General features: G+C 41.4%; 2 protein-coding genes across 2 annotated transcripts in view; one reads left to right on the top strand and one right to left on the bottom strand.

Annotated features, from left to right (window-relative positions):
* The window catches only part of LOC125243440 (zinc finger protein 239-like), a 79,921-nt gene extending 61,717 nt beyond the window's left edge, over positions 1–18,204 (top strand). Inside the window, exon 2 of the mRNA XM_048153119.1 lies at positions 17,243–18,204. Within this exon, the coding sequence (XP_048009076.1) occupies positions 17,243–18,111 (869 nt within the window). The 3' untranslated portion in view covers positions 18,112–18,204. The remainder of the gene's footprint in view (positions 1–17,242) is intronic.
* Positions 8,563–12,286, bottom strand: LOC125249150 (zinc finger protein 239-like). The gene is made up of 2 exons (XM_048161367.1): positions 12,273–12,286; positions 8,563–9,731 (listed from the first exon to the last, which is right to left on the bottom strand). Exons 1-2 carry the CDS (start codon positions 12,284–12,286, stop codon positions 8,834–8,836), a joined length of 912 nt encoding a protein of 303 aa, XP_048017324.1. The 3' UTR covers positions 8,563–8,833.
* Positions 18,205–18,982: the final 778 nt, after the last annotated feature.

Below are 18,982 nucleotides of genomic sequence, written 5' to 3'. Positions count from 1 at the left end.
CCAGTGCGTCTGTCCTGAGTGTTCCCCCGGTCAGAGAATAAAACAACTGGCAGTGGGAGGTTTCTGGTGAGGCAAACAGGTCTACCTGAGCCTCTCCGAACTCTCTCCAGATCAGCTGAACCACCTGGGGGTGGAGTCGCCACTCTCCTGGCAGCGCAGCTCGTGATAGCTCGTCGGCCACACGGTTGAGCACACCGGGAACATGAATGGCGCGAAGCGACCTCAGATGCTTCCGACTCCACAGGAGGAGATGGCGGGCGAGTTGTGACATGCGACGGGAGCGTAGACCACCTTGACGGTTGATGTACGCAATGGTCGCTGTATTGTCCGTACGGACAAGTACATGCTTGCCCCGTAGCGGGCCTTTGAGCCGGCTCAGAGCAAGACGTACTGCCAGCAACTCGAGGCAATTGATGTGCCAATGCAGATGGGGTCCCGTCCAAACCCCTGACACTGCATGCCCCTTGTACGTGGCACCCCAGCCGGTGGCAGAAGCATCTGTGAATACCACAGTATGCCAGGACACTTGTTCTAGGGGCACTCCTGCCCGGAGAAACAAAGGGTCCGACCATGGACTGAAGGTTTGGCGGCACTGCTGAGTGATTGGCACCCGGAACGTGCCGCGTTGCCACGCCCATCTCGGGACTCGGCCGTGAAGCCAGTGTTGAAGCGGTCTCATATGAAGCAGACCGAGCGGTGTTACAGCCGCAGCAGCCGCCATATGCCCCAGGAGCCTCTGAAACAATTTCAGTGGGACCGCTGTCCTGCCGTTGAACGTATTCAGGCAGTTCAACACCGACCGAGCACGTTCCTCTGTGAGGTGTGCAATCTGTTCAACCGAATCCAACTTCATACAGAGAAAAAAGATCCTCTGCACCGGGGCGAGTTTGCTCTTTTCCCAGTTGACCTGAAGCCCCAACTGGCTGAGGTGTCTGAGCACCAAATCCCTGTGTTCGCACAACTGATCTAGAGACTGTGCTAGAATGAGCCAGTCGTCGAGATAGTTGAGAATGCGAACGCCCTGTTCTCTCATGGGAACAAGGGCTCCCTCCATGACCTTCGTAAAGACGCGGGGAGACAGGGCCAGCCCGAAGGGTAGGACTCTGTACTGATATGCTTGTCCTTCGAACGTGAACCGCAGGAATGGCCTGTGTCGCGGAAGGATCGAGACATTAAAGTACGCGTCCTTCAGGTCGATCGCCGCAAACCAATCCCGGGGACGGATGCATTCGAAGATGCGTTTTTGCATGAGCATCTTGAACGGTAGCTTGTGAAGGCTCCGATTCAAGACTCGCAGATCCAGGATCGGTCGTAACCCGCCGCTTTTCTTGGGTACAATGAAGTAGGGACTGTAGAACCCTGACCTCATATTGGCTGGAGGGACCGGCTCTATCGCGTCCTTCGCCAGTAGGACTGCGATCTCCGCACGCAAGACAGGGGCATCGACATCTTTCACTACAGTGAAGTGGACACCCTTGAACCTGGGGGGGCGCCGGGCGAACTGAATCGCGTAGCCGAGCCTGATGGTCTGAACGAGCCAGCGGGACGGACTGGTGAGCGCTAATCAGGCTCCCAGAGACCGCACCAGCAGGACCAGAGGGACCACAGGCGCACCCGCAGCGGGGCAGCGAGGTGGAACGCAGGGACGCGGCCCGGGAGACTCTCTCTGCGAGGCGGCCCGAAGCGGCGTCACAGTGTGGTGTGCACTTACCACGGGTGGACAGAGGGAGCAGTCGAGGCTTTGACTGCCTGCTGCTCGCTGCTGTCCGCTGGCGACAGAAGAGGGGGATGAGAGTGGTGAGGTTCTTGCCCTCCCACTGCTCTCCGAGCCCTCTTCGGACCCGGAGATAGAGGAAACTGCTCTTTTATTGAAAATTTGGGCGGAACAAAAACAGAAGGAAACACAAGATTCTCCACCCGGCCCTCCTCCGTGGGAAGGAGCGGTGCGGTCACCACCTCCTGTAGAGCAGTCCCATCCATCTCTGGGTCGCCCGTCCTAGGGCCGCTTGGACTTGGCCTTGCCACCCTTCTTCCTGGGGGGTGGCTGGACGGGCTGGGCACCCCGACCGCGACCGGCTCCACGGCGCCGCTTAGCTGGAGGTTGCTGCTGGGGCATGGGAGCGGGGGCGGCCGCAGGGGGGCGGCCTCGGCGACGGGAAGTCTGAGGTGCTGCGGGCGGTGGTGGAGCAGCAGCTGACCGCCTCGGCAGGATGTGACTGATGGCCTCAGACTGCTTCTGTACAGCTGAGAACTGTTGGGCGAAGTTCTCGACCGCGTCGCCGAAGAGGCCGGTCTGGGACATGGTGGAATTAAGAAACCTGACCTTGGCTGTGTCTTGCGGACATGAGGGATACCGACAGAGATGGCATTCCTGGACCACAAGCGTGGACATCGCACGACCCACTGACCGCGCCGTGACCTTCGTCGCACGAAGCGCGAGGTCCGTCGCGGCACGAAGTTCCTGGAGAACTTGTGGGTCATGGCCACCCTTGTGCAGGTCCTTCAGTGCCTTGGCCTGATGGACCTGCAACAACGCCATAGCGTGTAGGGCAGAAGCGGCTTCCCCACAGGCCTGATAAGCCTTGCCGGTAAGATCCAACGAGTACTTACAGGCCCGGGAAGGGAGAGACGGCTCCCCCCGCCAGGTGGAGTTAGGGCACAGTTGCATAGCAACGGCCCGTTCCACAGGGGGTATGCGCGTATAACCCTTAGCCGCTCCGGCATCAAGGGTGGTGAGGGAGGAGAACCCACCGACACGGTTTCGGGCAGTAAAAGGTGCCGTCCATGTGCCAGTGAGCTCTTCATGCACCTCCGGGAAGAATGGCACTGGGGTGGAGGGCTGAGAACCAGCCCTTGCCACCCCGAGAAACCAATCATCCAACCTCGAGGGTTCGGTACACGGTGGAGGATTCCACACGAGCCCGACCCTGTTGGCGGCCCAGGAAAGCATAGCCATCATTTCCGGGTCTGAATTGGGCACAGTTGTCACTCCCGAAGGGGGCAGCTGCACCGAATCGTCATCCCCAGAAGCGTCAGGCTCACCCTCCGATGCAGCGATCGACATCCGGTCGTCTCGGATGGTACACACCTCTGGGGCGGCCCACCGCGCTCCCCCGGCAGCTCTACTGGCTGCAGAGTGCAGGAGGGATGAGGGTTCCTAGGGGGTTGGTTCCCCGAAGGAAGCGTGCTCACCGTAATCCTCAGCTCACCAGTGCCACCGCCCGACGCAACCCTCTGAGGAGGATTGGACCGAGGCAGTGGCACCGGGACCCCCCCCCCCCCCCCCCCCCCCCTTGCAGGAACTGGAGTCTAGACCGCAACTCCGCGACGGTCATCTTCCCACAATGGGTACATGACTCGTCCACAAACGCCGCCTCAGCGTGCCTTAAGCCCAAGCACGCGATACAGCGTTGGTGACCATCCCGAGGCGCCAGGCAACGACCGCATCCAGCAGCACACAAGTAGAACGACATCTTTAAAAAGACGCAAACTACTCGTGTAAGCTCTTTCAGGGACTAACTCTTTCAGGTGCTGAAGCACGCAGGGGAAAGCTGCTGCAACACAGACAGGGAATGTGCAGCCTGTCGTGTGCACTCTCCTTGCAGGCGCTGCTCTTACCAGCTGTCAGAACAGCCTTTTAGCGCTCTAAAGCGCACCGTTACCAGCCGTCAAAACGGCTTTCACAGCTGAGACACAGCTTTTGCTCAAATAAAAAAGCAAAGGAGAGAAAAACGAATCGGCCCCGCTGCTGTGGACCTCCTGCACCGGACGAGAAGAGCAGTCAGAGAGAGAGCTGGCTCGTTGAAGTCCGTCTTCAAAACACTCGCTTGTAGACACTACCGTGTTTGCAGTAGTTCTGCTCTGAAGCGAAAAGCTGAAGATGCAACGCACCTGCTGCTCATTATATACCCGCGCTGCGAGGCGAGCAGCTGATGCATATGATTGCATGCCAATGTGCATTGGCTCGTTTTAGTTACACTCGAAGTAGATTGGCCTCTCTGGCGAGATTCCTATTCGTCGGTCTGTCCAACGTACATCGAACGTGACCGACTGAATGGGAACCACTGCTCATGGACACAATCCCGACTGAGCCCTGCCCACAGAGCTCACCGAGAGACAGTGACGTGTTAGAACTGCTCCAAGATTCAGCACCCAAGGACGACTTTCGGGAAAACAGCCAGGGAAGCCAGGACAACATATTACAGCCTCCGGTAACACCAGAGCAACAGCCCCTCTCACCGGACACGTTATCCCTTTCTCCAGCATCCCCTCTTCTGTGCTTCTCAGAGAAAATGGAGGAACTGGTGTATGCTGGAACCAAATTCTCCCACTCTTTTGCTGCGAGCCCCCAGATATCAACAAAAAAGCGTCAAGCCCCGAAACCACCAAAGCCTGTGGGCCCAGCTTGCCCTCCCCCTCCTCCTGTGAGAGCTCTTCGGCCTCTGCCACAACGCCAGGGCCCTCAACCTCCTCCGTCTGTTCTAGGTGAACCAAAAACAACCGATAACAGCTCTCAGTGATGTGTGTCGGGTCCCCGCTATGATAACAGTGACTTTATCAAATGTTTACAGAACAAGTGGGAACCCAGTGTGCCTGTAGCTTTCTCTATTTCTGTTTTATTACATGATAGAAAGCCTAAGGCCTTCTCAAACCGTTTGGCAAACCCATTTAATCTGCTACCTATTGCACGTCAAACTAAGATTACTGTAGAGACAGAAAGTAAGACTGTTAAGTTAGCACTTTTAAACATCCGCTCACTTAAAAATAAATCACTTCTAGTCAATGACTTAATAACCACAAACAACCTAGATTTTATTCTTCTAAATGAAACATGGCTTGAAGACAGCTGCAGTGCAACAATCCTGAATGAAACAGCCCCTCCTAACTTTACTTTTATGAGTGTCTGCAGAGCTGTTAGGAGAGGTGGAGGTGTTGCTGCTCTATTTAAAGATGTCTATCAATGCAAGCAAGTGTCATTTGGTGATTACTTGTCTTTCAAATACTTGGGTATTGTGTTAAAAGGTGCTCCTCGCATTCTACTTATAGTTATCTACAGGCCTCCAAAATACTCTCCAGCCTTTGTGGAGGACTTTACAGAACTGTTATCAGCAATTTCCTCTGAGTTTGTCTGTTTTGCTATTACTGGGGACTTTAACATCCACATAGAAAATGCAGAATCCAATATGGCAAAAGAAATCATAACTGTTTTGAATACTTTTGATCTGACTCAACATGTACATGGACCTACACACAATCGTGGACACACTCTAGATTTAATTATTAGTAAGGGTCTAAACATTTCATCCATTGTCATTAAGGATGTAGCGCTATCTGATCATTTCTGTATTTTCTTTGATTTATTGATCTCTCCGACTGTTGAAGCTAGATCTATCTCAGTCAAAAAGCGATGCTTAAATGAGAATACTAGTGCACTGTTTATGAAGGCTATATCTTTAACACCAAGCATATATGCAGACTCTGTTGATTTTCTCCTTGATTCTTTTAACTCAAAAGTACAGAATGTTATTGATAACATTGCTCCTGTGAAAATCAGGAAGAAAAGTGGCAGACAAAAAGCACCATGGAGAAACTCAACAGCAGTGCAAAATATGAAAAGGCAATGCAGAAAAGCTGAGCGCATGTGGCGAAAGACAAAACTTGAAATCCATTATAACATCTATAAAGATATTCTTCATGCTTTCAATGTGGAATTAGGCAAAGCTAGACAGACCTTCTTCTCAAATATTATAAACAAAAACTTAAAAAACACCCGCACTCTTTTTGCTACTGTAGAGAGACTAACAAACCCCCCAAGTCAGATTCCTAGTGAAATGCTCTCAGACAGCAAATACTTTGACAGCAAGTTTGCTTCCTTCTTCTCTGAGAAAATTAATAATATCAGAAAGGCGATCAGCACATCCTTGAGCTGCACTGGGGTAAAACAGATCAGATCACAACATCAGAAACCAGCTATTATGTCTGTTTTCGAAGCAATTGATGGTAAAATTTTGGAAGAAACAGTACAGCACCTTAAAACATCAACCTGCGCCCTTGACACACTTCCCACATCTTTTTTCAAAAGTGTGTTTAACTGTTTAGAAGCAGATCTCCTAGAAGTGGTAAATGCCTTACTTCTCTCTGGGACTTTTCCAAAATCCCTGAAAACTGCAGTTGTCAAGCCCCTCCTGAAAAAGAGCAATCTGGATAACACCATATTGAGCAACTACAGGCCAATCTCAAATCTTCCTTTCATAGGCAAGATCATTGAAAAAGTTGTTTTCAATCAGCTGAACAAGTTCTTAAGCTTGAATGGATACTTTGACAACTTTCAATCTGGTTTCCGACCGCATCACAGCACAGAGACAGCACTCATAAAGATAATAAATGATATTCGCCTTAACACAGATTCAGGTAAATTATCAGTGCTGGTTCTACTCGACCTCAGTGCTGCATTTGACACTGTCAATCACAACATTCTTCTGGACAGGCTGGAAAACTGGGTTGGGCTTTCTGGGATGGTCCTTAAATGGTTCAGGTCATACTCAGAAGGGAGAGGTTATTATGTGAGTATCGGTGACCATAAGTCTGAGTGGACATCCATGACATGCGGAGTCCCTCAAGGTTCAATTCTTGCACCCCTCCTGTTCAACCTATATATGCTGCCACTGAGCCAAATAATGAGAAAGAACCAAATTGCATATCACAGCTATGCAGATGACACCAAGATTTACCTAGCCCTATCACCTAACGACTACAGCCCCATTGACTCCCTGTGCCAATGCATTGATGAAATTAAAAATTGGATGTGTCTAAACTTCCTTCAGTTAAACAAAGACAAAACTGAAATCATTGCGTTTGGAAGCAAAGATGAAGTTCTCAAAGTGAACATGTACCTTCACTCTAGGGGTCAAACAACTAAAAATCAAGTCAGGAATCTTGGTGTGATTTTGGAGTCAGACCTGAGTTTCAGTAGCCATGTAAAGACAATAACTAAATCAGCATATTATCATCTCAAAAATATTGCAAGAATTAGATGCTTTGTCTCCAGTCAAGACTTAGAGAAACTTGTTCATGCTTTCATGACCAGCCGGGTGGATTATTGTAATGGGCTCCTCACTGGTCTTCCCAAAAAGACCATAAGACAGCTGCAGCTCATACAGAACACTGCTGCCAGGATTCTGAGCAGAACCCAAAAACATGAACACATCACACCAGTCCTCAGGTCCTTGCACTGGCTTCCAGTTGCATTTAGAATTGATTTTAAAGTACTGTTACTTGTTTATAAATCACTCAATGGTCTAGGACCTCAATACATTGCAGATATGCTCATAGAATATAAACCTAACAGATCACTCAGATCATCAGGATCAAGTCATTTAGAAATACCAAGGGTTCACTCAAAGCAAGGAGAGTCTGCTTTTAGCTGTTACGCCAGCCGCAGCTGCAACCAGCTTCCAGAAGAGATCAGGTGTGCTCCAACAGTAGCCACATTCAAATCCAGACTCAAAACACATCTTTTTATCTATGCATTTGCTGATTGAGCATTGTGCTATGTCCGAACTGTTTGCACTTTATTTTATATGTATTATCTTTTTATTCTTTTAATTCCTTTTCCTGTTTTTATTTCATTTTCAATGTATTTTATATCTTTTATGTATCATCTTGTTATTCTGACTTTTAATGCATTTTAAATATTGCTGTCTGGTTGAAAGAGCTGGGAGAATTAGGAAGAAAGTGATTAGGTTAAAATTTGGTAAATTTGGATAAGGGGACAAACCATGGGGAAATTTAAGCTGTGGTGCATGGTTAAGATATCTCTGGATTACAGTCAGGACACTTTCCAAAGGGGGAAATTTCCAAGGGGGAAATTTCCAAAGGGGAAACTTGAACTGCGTTGCATAGATATCTCCGGAAGGGGGATTAGGGCTGTGTGCTGCAGTTTGAGGTGTCTTGGCAAAAGGGGAGATTGAAACTGTTTTTATCAGTTTAAAGTGCCTTAACAGGTAGCAGTCCTGTTGTGTGAGGAAGATCCATTCTGATCCGCTCTGATGGATAGATCCGTTTAGATCCACTCTGATGGACAACAACAACAACAACAACAACAAACTCCCTAAGACTTCCTAGCTCTTCCATCCAGATAACAAAATTCTCTGTTTTTACTGTTATTTCTATTCCTTATGTTCTATTTTTATTATTCTTTTTTATGTAAAGCACTTTGAATTACCATTGTGTATGAAATGTGCTATACAAATAAAATTCCTTTGCCTTGCCTAATTTTCTTACTATGATGTTTTTTGCTTACCTTTACTACTGAATTTCAGAAGTGCATCATGATTCTGTTCACACTTGGAGATGAACTGGAGGATCTGGAACAGGCATTGATGAACATCTTAAACTGAAAGATCGTGCTGCTGAATGTGGAGGACAATTTTACTGTTTCAGTATCAAGAGTAAATCAGACATCCAGGTACAAGAACAACTGCAGAAGATCGAAGGAATGATGATGGGAAATGGTGGAAGATTTAACATGGAACGAATGAAGATGAGCAACAGCAAGTTAATATAGTCAGTTGTAGGTTGTTTTATTGTTATGTTGTAAATGACAATGATAGAAACATGGAAGTTTGTTCACTAAGTGTAAGTCACTAGTTTGTCACACTGACCTTAAGGGAAGAATTCATACAGTCTGTTTAAACAGTGATTTGATCATTCTGTTGTAATTTCAGGAGAAAATTCAGATTTTCCAAGCAGACACTAAGCAACCACCAAACTGTCCTGCCACTTATTGTGGCTGTAAGGAAACTACTTGTTTCTCAGCACAAAGATTAACTACTTATCGTGATTTCAGACTGTGGTGATGTGGTTTCTCCACTGCGTGGATCTTCATGTGTATCTTCAGTTGACTTTTAATAGTGAAAGTCTTTCCACACTGATCACACGTGTGCATCTTCTGTCTGCTGTGGATCCTCTCATGTCTTTTCATATGTGATGACAGATTGAATCTCTTGTCACAGTATGAACAATTGTGAGGTTTTTCTCCAGTGTGGATCCTCTCATGTGTTTTCAAAGATGATGAACGACTGAATTTTTTGTCACAGTGTGAACACTTGTGAGTTTTTTCTCCAGTGTGGATCCTCTCATGTGTTTTCAGATGTGATGACACACTGAATCTCTTGTCACAGTGTGAACACTCGTAAGGTTTTTCTCCAGTGTGAATTCTCTGGTGCTTTTTTAAATCACTCCATGTAGTAAAAGTCTTCTCACACTCAAAGCACATGTACTCTCTCACACCAGTGTGTATTTTCTCATGTCTTTGTAAACTACACAGCTGTGAAAAACTCTTTCCACACACAGAACATGAATGTGGCTTCTCCTTTGTATGAACTCTCAGGTGTCTCTTCAGGGCTGATGCCGAGAGAAACGTTTTGCTGCATTCATTACATGCAAACTGCTTCTCTCCGGTATGAACTGCACTGTGAATCTCAAGACTTTGTTTTGATGTAAAACTCTTCCCACATTGATCACATGTGTGTGGCTTCTCTCCTGTATGAATTCTCATGTGAACATCAAGACTTTTTTTGGTTGATAAACTCTTTCCACACTGAGTGCAGGCTGTAGATTTCTTGTCTCTTTTCTTTAAAAATGTATTTTTAGTCTTTGAGCGACTCAAAGGTTTTTCTTCAGGTTTGACATGATGATCCTCCTCCACTTCACTCAGTTCTTCACTCTCCTCGCTTTCTTCCATCAGCTCTGAAATCACAACAAAAAAAGTTAATTTTCAGTATATTAAAGTAATTCAAAATGAGGATTATGAAGTGAAAGAACATAAAAGTGAACCTTCATGTACTGAAGTAGACAACTGCTATGAAATATTCTGATCACTTTGATGCCTTTTTATATATTTATTATATGTCCCTGAAACAATTATTATATTTAAAACATTATAGACAAATCACCATGTATCTGTAATGAGAACTATTAAATATGTTGATGAATCACAATTATTGTCATATTTTGACACCAACATTTGGATTGATGTTTATTTTACTAAAACTTTAATTATTAAGGGTTGGTCACACTTTTTCTTTCACAGACTTCCACACATGTGAATGTGGGACACTGAAAACAAACTCAAGTGAATTTTGACCTTCAACCCTGTTATGAATTTTCCTCATCTTAAAACTGACGCCCAGGAAGTGACATCATCTGGGCTCTTTCTACAGCATGATGGGAGGACAAGAAAATAATCTCAATCCATCATCACAGTGTTGATCACATTCATCAACCCTGTTACCAAAGTTACTGTAAGAAGAATAATCTATATAACTATGAATAACTTATACATTTTATGAAAAATACAACTTTATCAATAACTATAAATCAGCTTTTGCTTAAATCAAGCTTACAACACTGTCAGCCATTCTGGAAAGTGAATTTACTTGATACAGTTTGGTGTTTACTGATATTACTGTTTTGTTTTTGGTTTTTTTGTTTGTTTTTTTAAGCATGTCTAAAATTTTGATTACATTGTTGAAAATTTTGAACCAGATATTATATATTTTGACCTGATGTTGACAATGAATATTTTTCAAATCTCAGTTTACTGACCATTTGTTGAACATTAGATTGCATATCTAAATGTGTAGTTGAATCTTTCTAACATGAATGTTGTTCAGCATCATGAATGAATGAAGAATAAACACCAACCTCTTTGTTCTTCAGTATCTTCAGTGTGTTTCATTCTGCAGGGTTCTGGATCACTCGTGTTCTCACTGTCCTCTTTAATAAACTCAGTCATTGCAGATTTCAGCTCTTCCTGATCTGATCGTCATCTGATTGGAATATCCCAGCATTTATTGATCCATTCCAGTGTGAGGAGCTTCACTGATGATGTGAGTGATGTGGGAGGAGCTTCACTGATGATGAATCCCAGTGTGGGAGGAGCTGATCTGCCAAAATAAAAAAAATATATCAGTTACGGGGTTTGTTTTTATATATAAATGATAACAATATAATGTAACGAAATTATTCCAAATATTAATAATGGTAAGAAAAACAGTTAAAAGCATAAAGACAAAAATAATTGTACATATATGTAGTCAACAAATCCCCTCAGTCTGTTGACAGCAATGAAATGAGCTTTAAGTGTCAATTTACAGCAGATCTGAAGACATCAGCATAATAAATGAGGTGAAAACAGGAACTATTGACATGAAATAAAGAGTGTTTTCAGCAGTTTATCTGTTAATATTGATGATCCTCAGACTATCAACACTCATTCAACAAGACATTCACATCATCTCACTTTATTCTGTGAGAAACTGATTATTGGAGTCAGGATGTATGAGAAAAGACTATAAAACTACTTTAATGAAAGACAATACTGTTATTTTTCAACATGATGTGGATAAAACACAAATAACACAAAAACAAGCACTAATGACACTCATCTTCATCAACCACTGCTGCTAAATAGCTATGAATTAACTATAACAATGAAACATTGTTTGATTTTATGATAACATTAATTGTAAATATAGCTGCAAGCAGCAATTCGGGGCCAAGCCCCAGAAGGGGCAGTAGCGCAATACGGAGCAGGTAGAGCAAAAACAGCAGAAATTGAATGTACATGCAAAACAGCTGGTTCAGAAGGACAGGTGGAAATGAAATGAAAATCAATAGAAGTTCAGATGAGAATGAACACAGAATGAACTAAAAACACTTGTATCTAATTCAAGAGGAATAAAGATTAGTACAATGCTTATTTGGATAAAAAAGGAATCAAAATGACTCATTACACACAATTGCATAATGACCACCCAACACGGGATTCGAACCCACAACCTCCAGGTCCAGTGTCCATTGCGCATGTCATTGCACCACTGTGCAGGTGACTGTTGACACAACTGCCGAAGTTCACTAGTTTATGTGAAAATGGACTCAAAAAGAAGAATTTTTATGAAACTGCACTGAATGTTATATTTAATAACTTTACTTTAGATCATTCTGCAGCTCATCATGCTGTAGCGCAATACAGAGCAGGAAGAAGAAAAACAGCAGAAAATGAACAAACATGAAACACCTGGTTCAGAATTATGGGCGAGAATGAACTCAGAAAGTACAGAAGCTTAGATGAAAATGAACACAGCATGAAACAAAAAGCATTTATTTCTAATCTAGAGGCAATAAAGGAATCAAAACACACAATTTCATAAAACCACTCCACCCGAGATTCGAACCCACTATCTTTAGGTACAGGGCTCGTCAGGTACCTGGCTTTACACATTGAGCTACATTATGACACATGTTCAACATGTTGTGGAAGAGAACTTTTAGTGTAACAAAGAATTTACAAAAAAAGCATTTCTTAGCATGCTAACCATATTAGCATGCCAAGCTAACTTAATGCTAATGAAGCTCATGGTTAACTTGATAGCTGAAGAGCCACATTAAAAAGAATGACAACTGGTTAGCATGCTAAGCAATTAGCATGCTAAGCTAACTAGCATAAGATAACAATCACAAGGAAGGTCACATTCAGAGACAAATATCTCGGGAACGGTAGCGAATATCAAAAATCCGTTCAGTCATTTCTATGCGGCTCGGTCCAAAGATCTTCTGAGCTGATTGTGGACAAAATAGGACAAAATTTGTGGGAGGAGTAGCGAAAAAACTGTTTTTCATTTATTTCAATATGGCAGACAGGTACATTTAAGGAAAATGACAAATGACACATCGTTGGAATTGGCATTAGCCAGGGAATAAAATGACATATACACGTTTTGGAAAGTGTTTTCAAAAGTTATAAGCATTTTTGCAAAAAACATTATATCTGTGGAACAGTAGGTGGCGCTGTGTTGAAACTTCTCAGGTACCTTCGGGACCTACTAAAGGTCATACATACTAATTTTTGTGAAGATATGTCAAATAGTTTAAAAGATATTGAAATTTATGACAAAATTCAAAATGGCGGACATGCTTTTCATCCGATGTTGACAAATTCAATATCCCCGGATTCGGCATGGCCCAAGGAATCCATAGACACCAAGATCTTGATTTTCTAATAAAGTGTTCAAAAGTTATTGGCCAAAATATCCATTTTACAGATCTCATGACCTGTAGGTGGCGCTGTTCCCAAATTCGGCAAGGAACCTCAGATCATGGTTTTGATCAAGTGTACGAATTTTTGTTTTGATCGCTCAAAGTTTGGCTGAGATACAGCCTCTATAGCAATTTTGGGTAAACCTCATTAACTTCGTGACATCATAACTTTTGAACAAAGATAAATAAAAAAAATCTGCTCAGTCATTTCTGTGCGGCTCAGACCAAAGATCACCTGATCAAAGTCTGGACAAAATTGGACAAATTTTGAAGGAGGAGTAGCGAAAAAACGGACTACTGTACTTTTCAAAATGGCCGCTACTGTAATGGGTGGAGACTTAATGTAAGAATTTGAATAGAATCAGCATGAAGAGACAAATCAGATGTACTAAATTGTATTTTTCTAGAGCAAATGGTTCAAAAGTTATAACCTTTAGAATGTTGAATTTTTGAACTGGTGGTGGCGCTATAGAGTTGGTCCTAGAGACTCCAAAATTGGTCAGATTTCTAGACATGACCATCACTACAAGTGTGCCAAATTTCATCATTTTCTCATGTTCCGTTGATAGGGCTGCCATAGACTCCCATTCGGGAGGAAGAATAATAATAATAAAAGGGAAAACGTACAATTACAATAGGGGCTACAGCCCCTTCGGGGCTTGGCCCCTAATAAAGTAATTAGATCTTTAACATGTAACAGTTTTATGTGCAGAAACTGAAAACTCTCCCCGTCTCAGACTCACAAATCCTGCTGGAAAGATCTCACTTAGGGAAAAGCTCTGAGATTTTAGATTTCTACTTTAACTATTTGCAATTTTTGTAAAGCTTTCATTCACTGTATGGACATCATTGCATAAGGAACTACTTTGTCACTTCCTGGAACATGTTTTTATTTTTTATTAATATGGTCATTCATCTAAAACTATTATAAATGTTTTGCTTTTAATTTAGTATGATGTTGTTATTAAACAGTGTTTTGTTTTGTTTCTGAATGAATCTGCGTTTTGAGCGAATCAATCGGGTGAATCAATTATTCAGATGTGCACTCATAAAGAGAGCCATTTACTTCATTCCTAAAGACCGTTTGAACGAATTGAATGATTGGAAAGGACTCAATAACTCACTCATTAAGACATTTACTTCCACCTACTGGCAGTTTTAAATTCTTTTTTTAGAGTATAACTTCAATAAATAAATCATATTTATATAATAATAATTAATAATTAGATAGATGATCTTTTGGGGATAATTTCTCAGCCAAATTTGACATGTGATTAAATTGTGATTTAATCATTGTGCAATTAATTAAATAAATTAATTTATCTAAAACTAAATGTTTTGTTTTAATTTGGTAAAATATTTAGTAGCAGTGGTTGGTGAAGATGAGTGCCATTAGTTAGATGATCTGCTAATGATCTGAATGTCTTGTTGAATTGATATGTTGAATGTCTTGTTGAGTGTTGATAGTCTGAGGATCATCAATATTAACAGAGAAACTGCTGAAAACACTCTTTATTTCATGTCAATAGTTCCTGTTTTCACCTCATTTATTATGCTGATGTCTTCAGATCTGCTGTAAATTGACACTTAAAGCTCATTTCATTGCTGTCAACAGACTGAGGGGATTTGTGGACCTCAAATATGAACAATTATTTTTGTCTTTGTGCTTTTAACTGTTTTTCTTACACTTCTTTACTACTTTTCTAGATATCTGTCATTATTTTAATGGAGAAACAGAATAAAGTTCTAAATTAGCATCAGTTGCTTTACGATAGACCAATATAAATTCTGAATGCATGTAGTTTATGGGTGAAATACAAAAAGGGTTAATATAGCACAAAAGGGAAACAAGCATATTTCAGGCATATTTAGAATGATAATCAGCTGACAATTAAAATACTCTTTAATTGTCATTTTAAATCTTAAGACTTAGCCACTTTCCTTCAACCCACTAGATTTCACCCATTTGTCAGCAAGAAGTTTTTTAATAATTAAAAAAATAATGAAATTTAATATGAGATATCTTATTCTTTTTAATATGTTTTATTAAGTACAGGTCAAAATAACTGATTCCTTTTAGCATTAAATATATCTGTTACACTAAATGATGATGGCACATTAAAACATTTTGTTTTCACGAAAGTAATTTGAAACATTAAACAGACACACTTCATTTAGTGGGTTTTCAATTTAAAATCACTTTTGTACATTTAATTTGATGCAGACACTACAGTTTGATCTCTAGACTTTAACCCTATAAAAACAAACACAGTAATTGATTTATTTTTGATTTGGGCAGATCAGCTCCTCCAGCCAATCTGCTGTTCAGTCAACAAAGCCCCGCCCACTGCAATGAATTAATGAAGCTCCTCCCATAGCAGTCACATCATCAGTGAAGCTCCTCCCAGTTCATCCTTAAATGTTGGAATATTCCCATCAGAGGAGCACTGAAGCTTCAGGAAGAGCTGAAAACTGGAAATAACATGAGTGATCCAGAACCCTGCAGAATGAAACACACTGAAGAACAAAGAGGTTGGTGTTTATTCTTCACCTGTTCATGATGAACAACATTCATCAGATCAAACTAAATATTTTACATTTGTTTCATATCTGGTTCACAATTTCCAGGAGTGTTACTAGAATTTAAGCTTTTTTCAATACAGTTTTCAACACTGTTATTTTTAAGAATAAACTGTAAACACCAAAATGTATGAAGTAAATGAACTTTCCAGAATGGCTGACAGGGTTGCGAGTGTAACTTGAGCAAAATCTCTTCTTACAGTAACTTTGGTAACAGGGTTGATGAATGCAGTCATTCATTTGTGTAAAAACTGAGACAATGGATTGAGATGATTCTCTTGTCCTCCCATGATGAGTCCAGATGATGTCACTTCCTGGGCGTCACAGTTTTAAGAAATCCTCTGGTTTTGAAAGGAGGAAAATCATGTCAGAAGTAACAGGGTTGAGTGAATCATGTAAAACACTGATAATAACACATCTAAAGATGTAGTCAGTCTAGACTTTGAGCATGTGAACTTTCTACAGACACGGCAACGGTCGAGATATGATGTGTGATATATTTTTAAAAACATAAATAATAATAATCACTCCAAAATTTGAAAATATGCAATCTTCTACATCTTCTCCACTCCGCAAAATTCACTTGATCTTGTGTTTCTGGTGTCTCACATTCACATGTGCATGAATGGAAGTCAGTGGAAGGAAAAGTCTAGTGTGAACGGCCCTTAATATTTACACAGTTTTAGGCAAATAAATTAAATACTACAGGAATATGCTCTAATGTTTTAAATTAAAAAAATGTGTAAGGCTTGATTTTCCTGCTAAAGCAAAGGCTAAGATAAAACACCCTGCAATAAAACAATAAAACACCCCTGGAGAGAAGATCTCAGAGAAAGAGCACAGGACACGCCTTGACTAAACTTGATCCACCCACCCCTCATTCTTCCTTTCCCCCTGATTTCGTTTTTATACTTTGTATTCTCCTTATAGCATTGTAATATTTGTCTTCAAGCACATTTTGGCATCTTTGTATAGTTTGTATAGTCTCACCAACATAAATAGTCTATAATTAAAAATCTACAATTTTAATGTATGATAAAATCTAATCATATGTTACCAAAAACTTTAAAATTAAAAAGACCCCAAAAATCAATTCTGGCCTGGGTAATTAAATGAAGACAGCAGATCAGCCATTGCAGTATGTCCCACAGTCAGTTATACATTTAACAAGCTTGTTTGCCCATATAAGCTTTATATTATATTAGGTTAGCTAATTTGGCTTGCTGTCCACTGAGGAGGGGCTCGATGAAGCAGCTTCAACTCAAGCTCTGATATACCTGATATACTCTGGTATTTATTGTCTTCTAAATGTCTAATTGTGTAATTGGCATGATACTTTTTTACTTTAAAATAAAATGAATAAAATGAAAAATGAAATCAATTTGTATAAAATGTCAATACTTGATTAATTCTGGACTCTGCATCAAAATGATCTGAATATTTTATAGCAGTTGTCTATCACAGCAAGACTCAATTTTATGACCTTTCACTTCATATTTCTCTCTTTAACTTATTTTGATGTACTGAAAATTTAAATGAATATTTTTTTCTCTCATTTCAGACCTGATGGAAGAAAGCAAGGAGAGTGAAGAACTAAAGACATTTCTAAAGAAAAGAGCCAAGAAATCTTTCACCTGCACTCAGTGTGGAAAGAGTTTCTCAAAGACACAACATCTTGAGGTTCACATGAGAGTTCATACAGGAGAGAAGCCGTTCACATGTGATCAATGTGGGAAGAGCTACAGTCAATCTTCAAGCCTTAAAGCACACATGAGGATCCACACCGGAGAGAGACCGTTCACATGTGATCAGTGTGGGAAGAGCTACACGCTATCATCAAACCTTAAAGAACACATGATGATCCACACCGGAGAGAAGCCACACACATGCAGTCAGTGTGGGAAGAGTTTCACACGATCATCAAGTCTTAAAGCACACATGAGGATCCACACCAGAGCGAGACCGTTCACATGTGATCAGTGTGACAAAACATTTCTAAAGTCATCAAACCTGAAGAGACACCTGACAGTTCATACAAAGGAGAAGACACATTCATGTTTTGTGTGTTCAAAGAGTTTTTCACTGCTGTATAATTTACAAGAACATGAGAAAACACACACTGGTGTGAGAGAGTACATGTGCTTTGAGTGTGAGAAAACTTTTACTACAGCAAACCATTTAAAAGTGCACCAGAGAATTCACACTGGAGAAAAACCTTACAATTGTTCACACTGTGACAAGAGATTTAGTCAGTTATCAACTCTGAAAGCACATGAGAGGATCCACACTGGAGAAAAACCTTACAAGTGTTCACACTGTGACAAGAGATTCAGTCAGTCAGGAACACTGAAAACACATGAGAGGATGCATCGAGAGGTGACTTGTGCGGACTTGAGACAGCCAGGTATCCCAGAATGCATCACGCACTAACCAGCAAGCGTCATTAGTAAAGCAGAAAACCTGTGTAATTTAAACATATTACTGTTATTATGTCATGATATGTAAAATTAAGTGTTCAGGCATGTAGGAATGTACTGGTTTAAAAAGCTCAAATTTGTGCTTTATTGATAAAAAGAAGCACCTATTTGGAGTTGTGAGATCCAGGCAATCACCGGGCGCTCAGCGCTCATGTACCCCACCGAGAACAGCCTAACCTCAGCTAATCCTTCTGACGTTTGGCTCTGACGCTGGTTGGTTTGGTTGACGCTGGCTCTCATGACTCTGTAGTGGTTAAAGATAATATAATTCATCTTTTGTAAATCTAATGGGTGATCTTTGGTCTCATAAATGTATAATTTGTTGAACTAAAAGTTTAATCTCATAACTTCATATAGTTAGGCATTATAGTTTACTGTTGTAGCCTACTAGAGCGCTGGTTTTGTATGTTTGACTGAATTGTTTGCTTTATTTTTAATTGTAACTTCTTATACCTATTGCTTGTACTTTTATAATGGGTATTTGGCTATTGTTGGCCATTAAAACTGACATTTAACAAAAAGAGTCAGGGGTGTGTTTTATATTTCCAGACTATATGCACATATTGCCACATATGGTTAATATTTTTAAAATGGAAATGAAAAGTGGAAGAGCTGTGCTTTATAGTTCGTTTGGTAATAACTATACATGCAGTGAAGACTGTAACACTGCCTAAATAAGGCGGGCTACACAAATAAAGTTTGTTATTTTCCCTCCTAAAACTGTTTGAATGAGTGCAGATACAACAAATAACCACAAAACAAAGAATAAATGCCAACCCAGAGTGTATCATACAAGATGAAACAGAAAAGCAGTATATAAAAAT

The sequence above is a fragment of the Megalobrama amblycephala genome, linkage group LG1 (assembly GCF_018812025.1).
Source record: "Megalobrama amblycephala isolate DHTTF-2021 linkage group LG1, ASM1881202v1, whole genome shotgun sequence".
Taxonomy (NCBI): Eukaryota; Metazoa; Chordata; class Actinopteri; order Cypriniformes; family Xenocyprididae; genus Megalobrama; species Megalobrama amblycephala.
The sequence above is the reverse complement of the archived record's forward strand: the minus strand, read 5'-3'. Positions and strand labels throughout refer to the sequence as shown.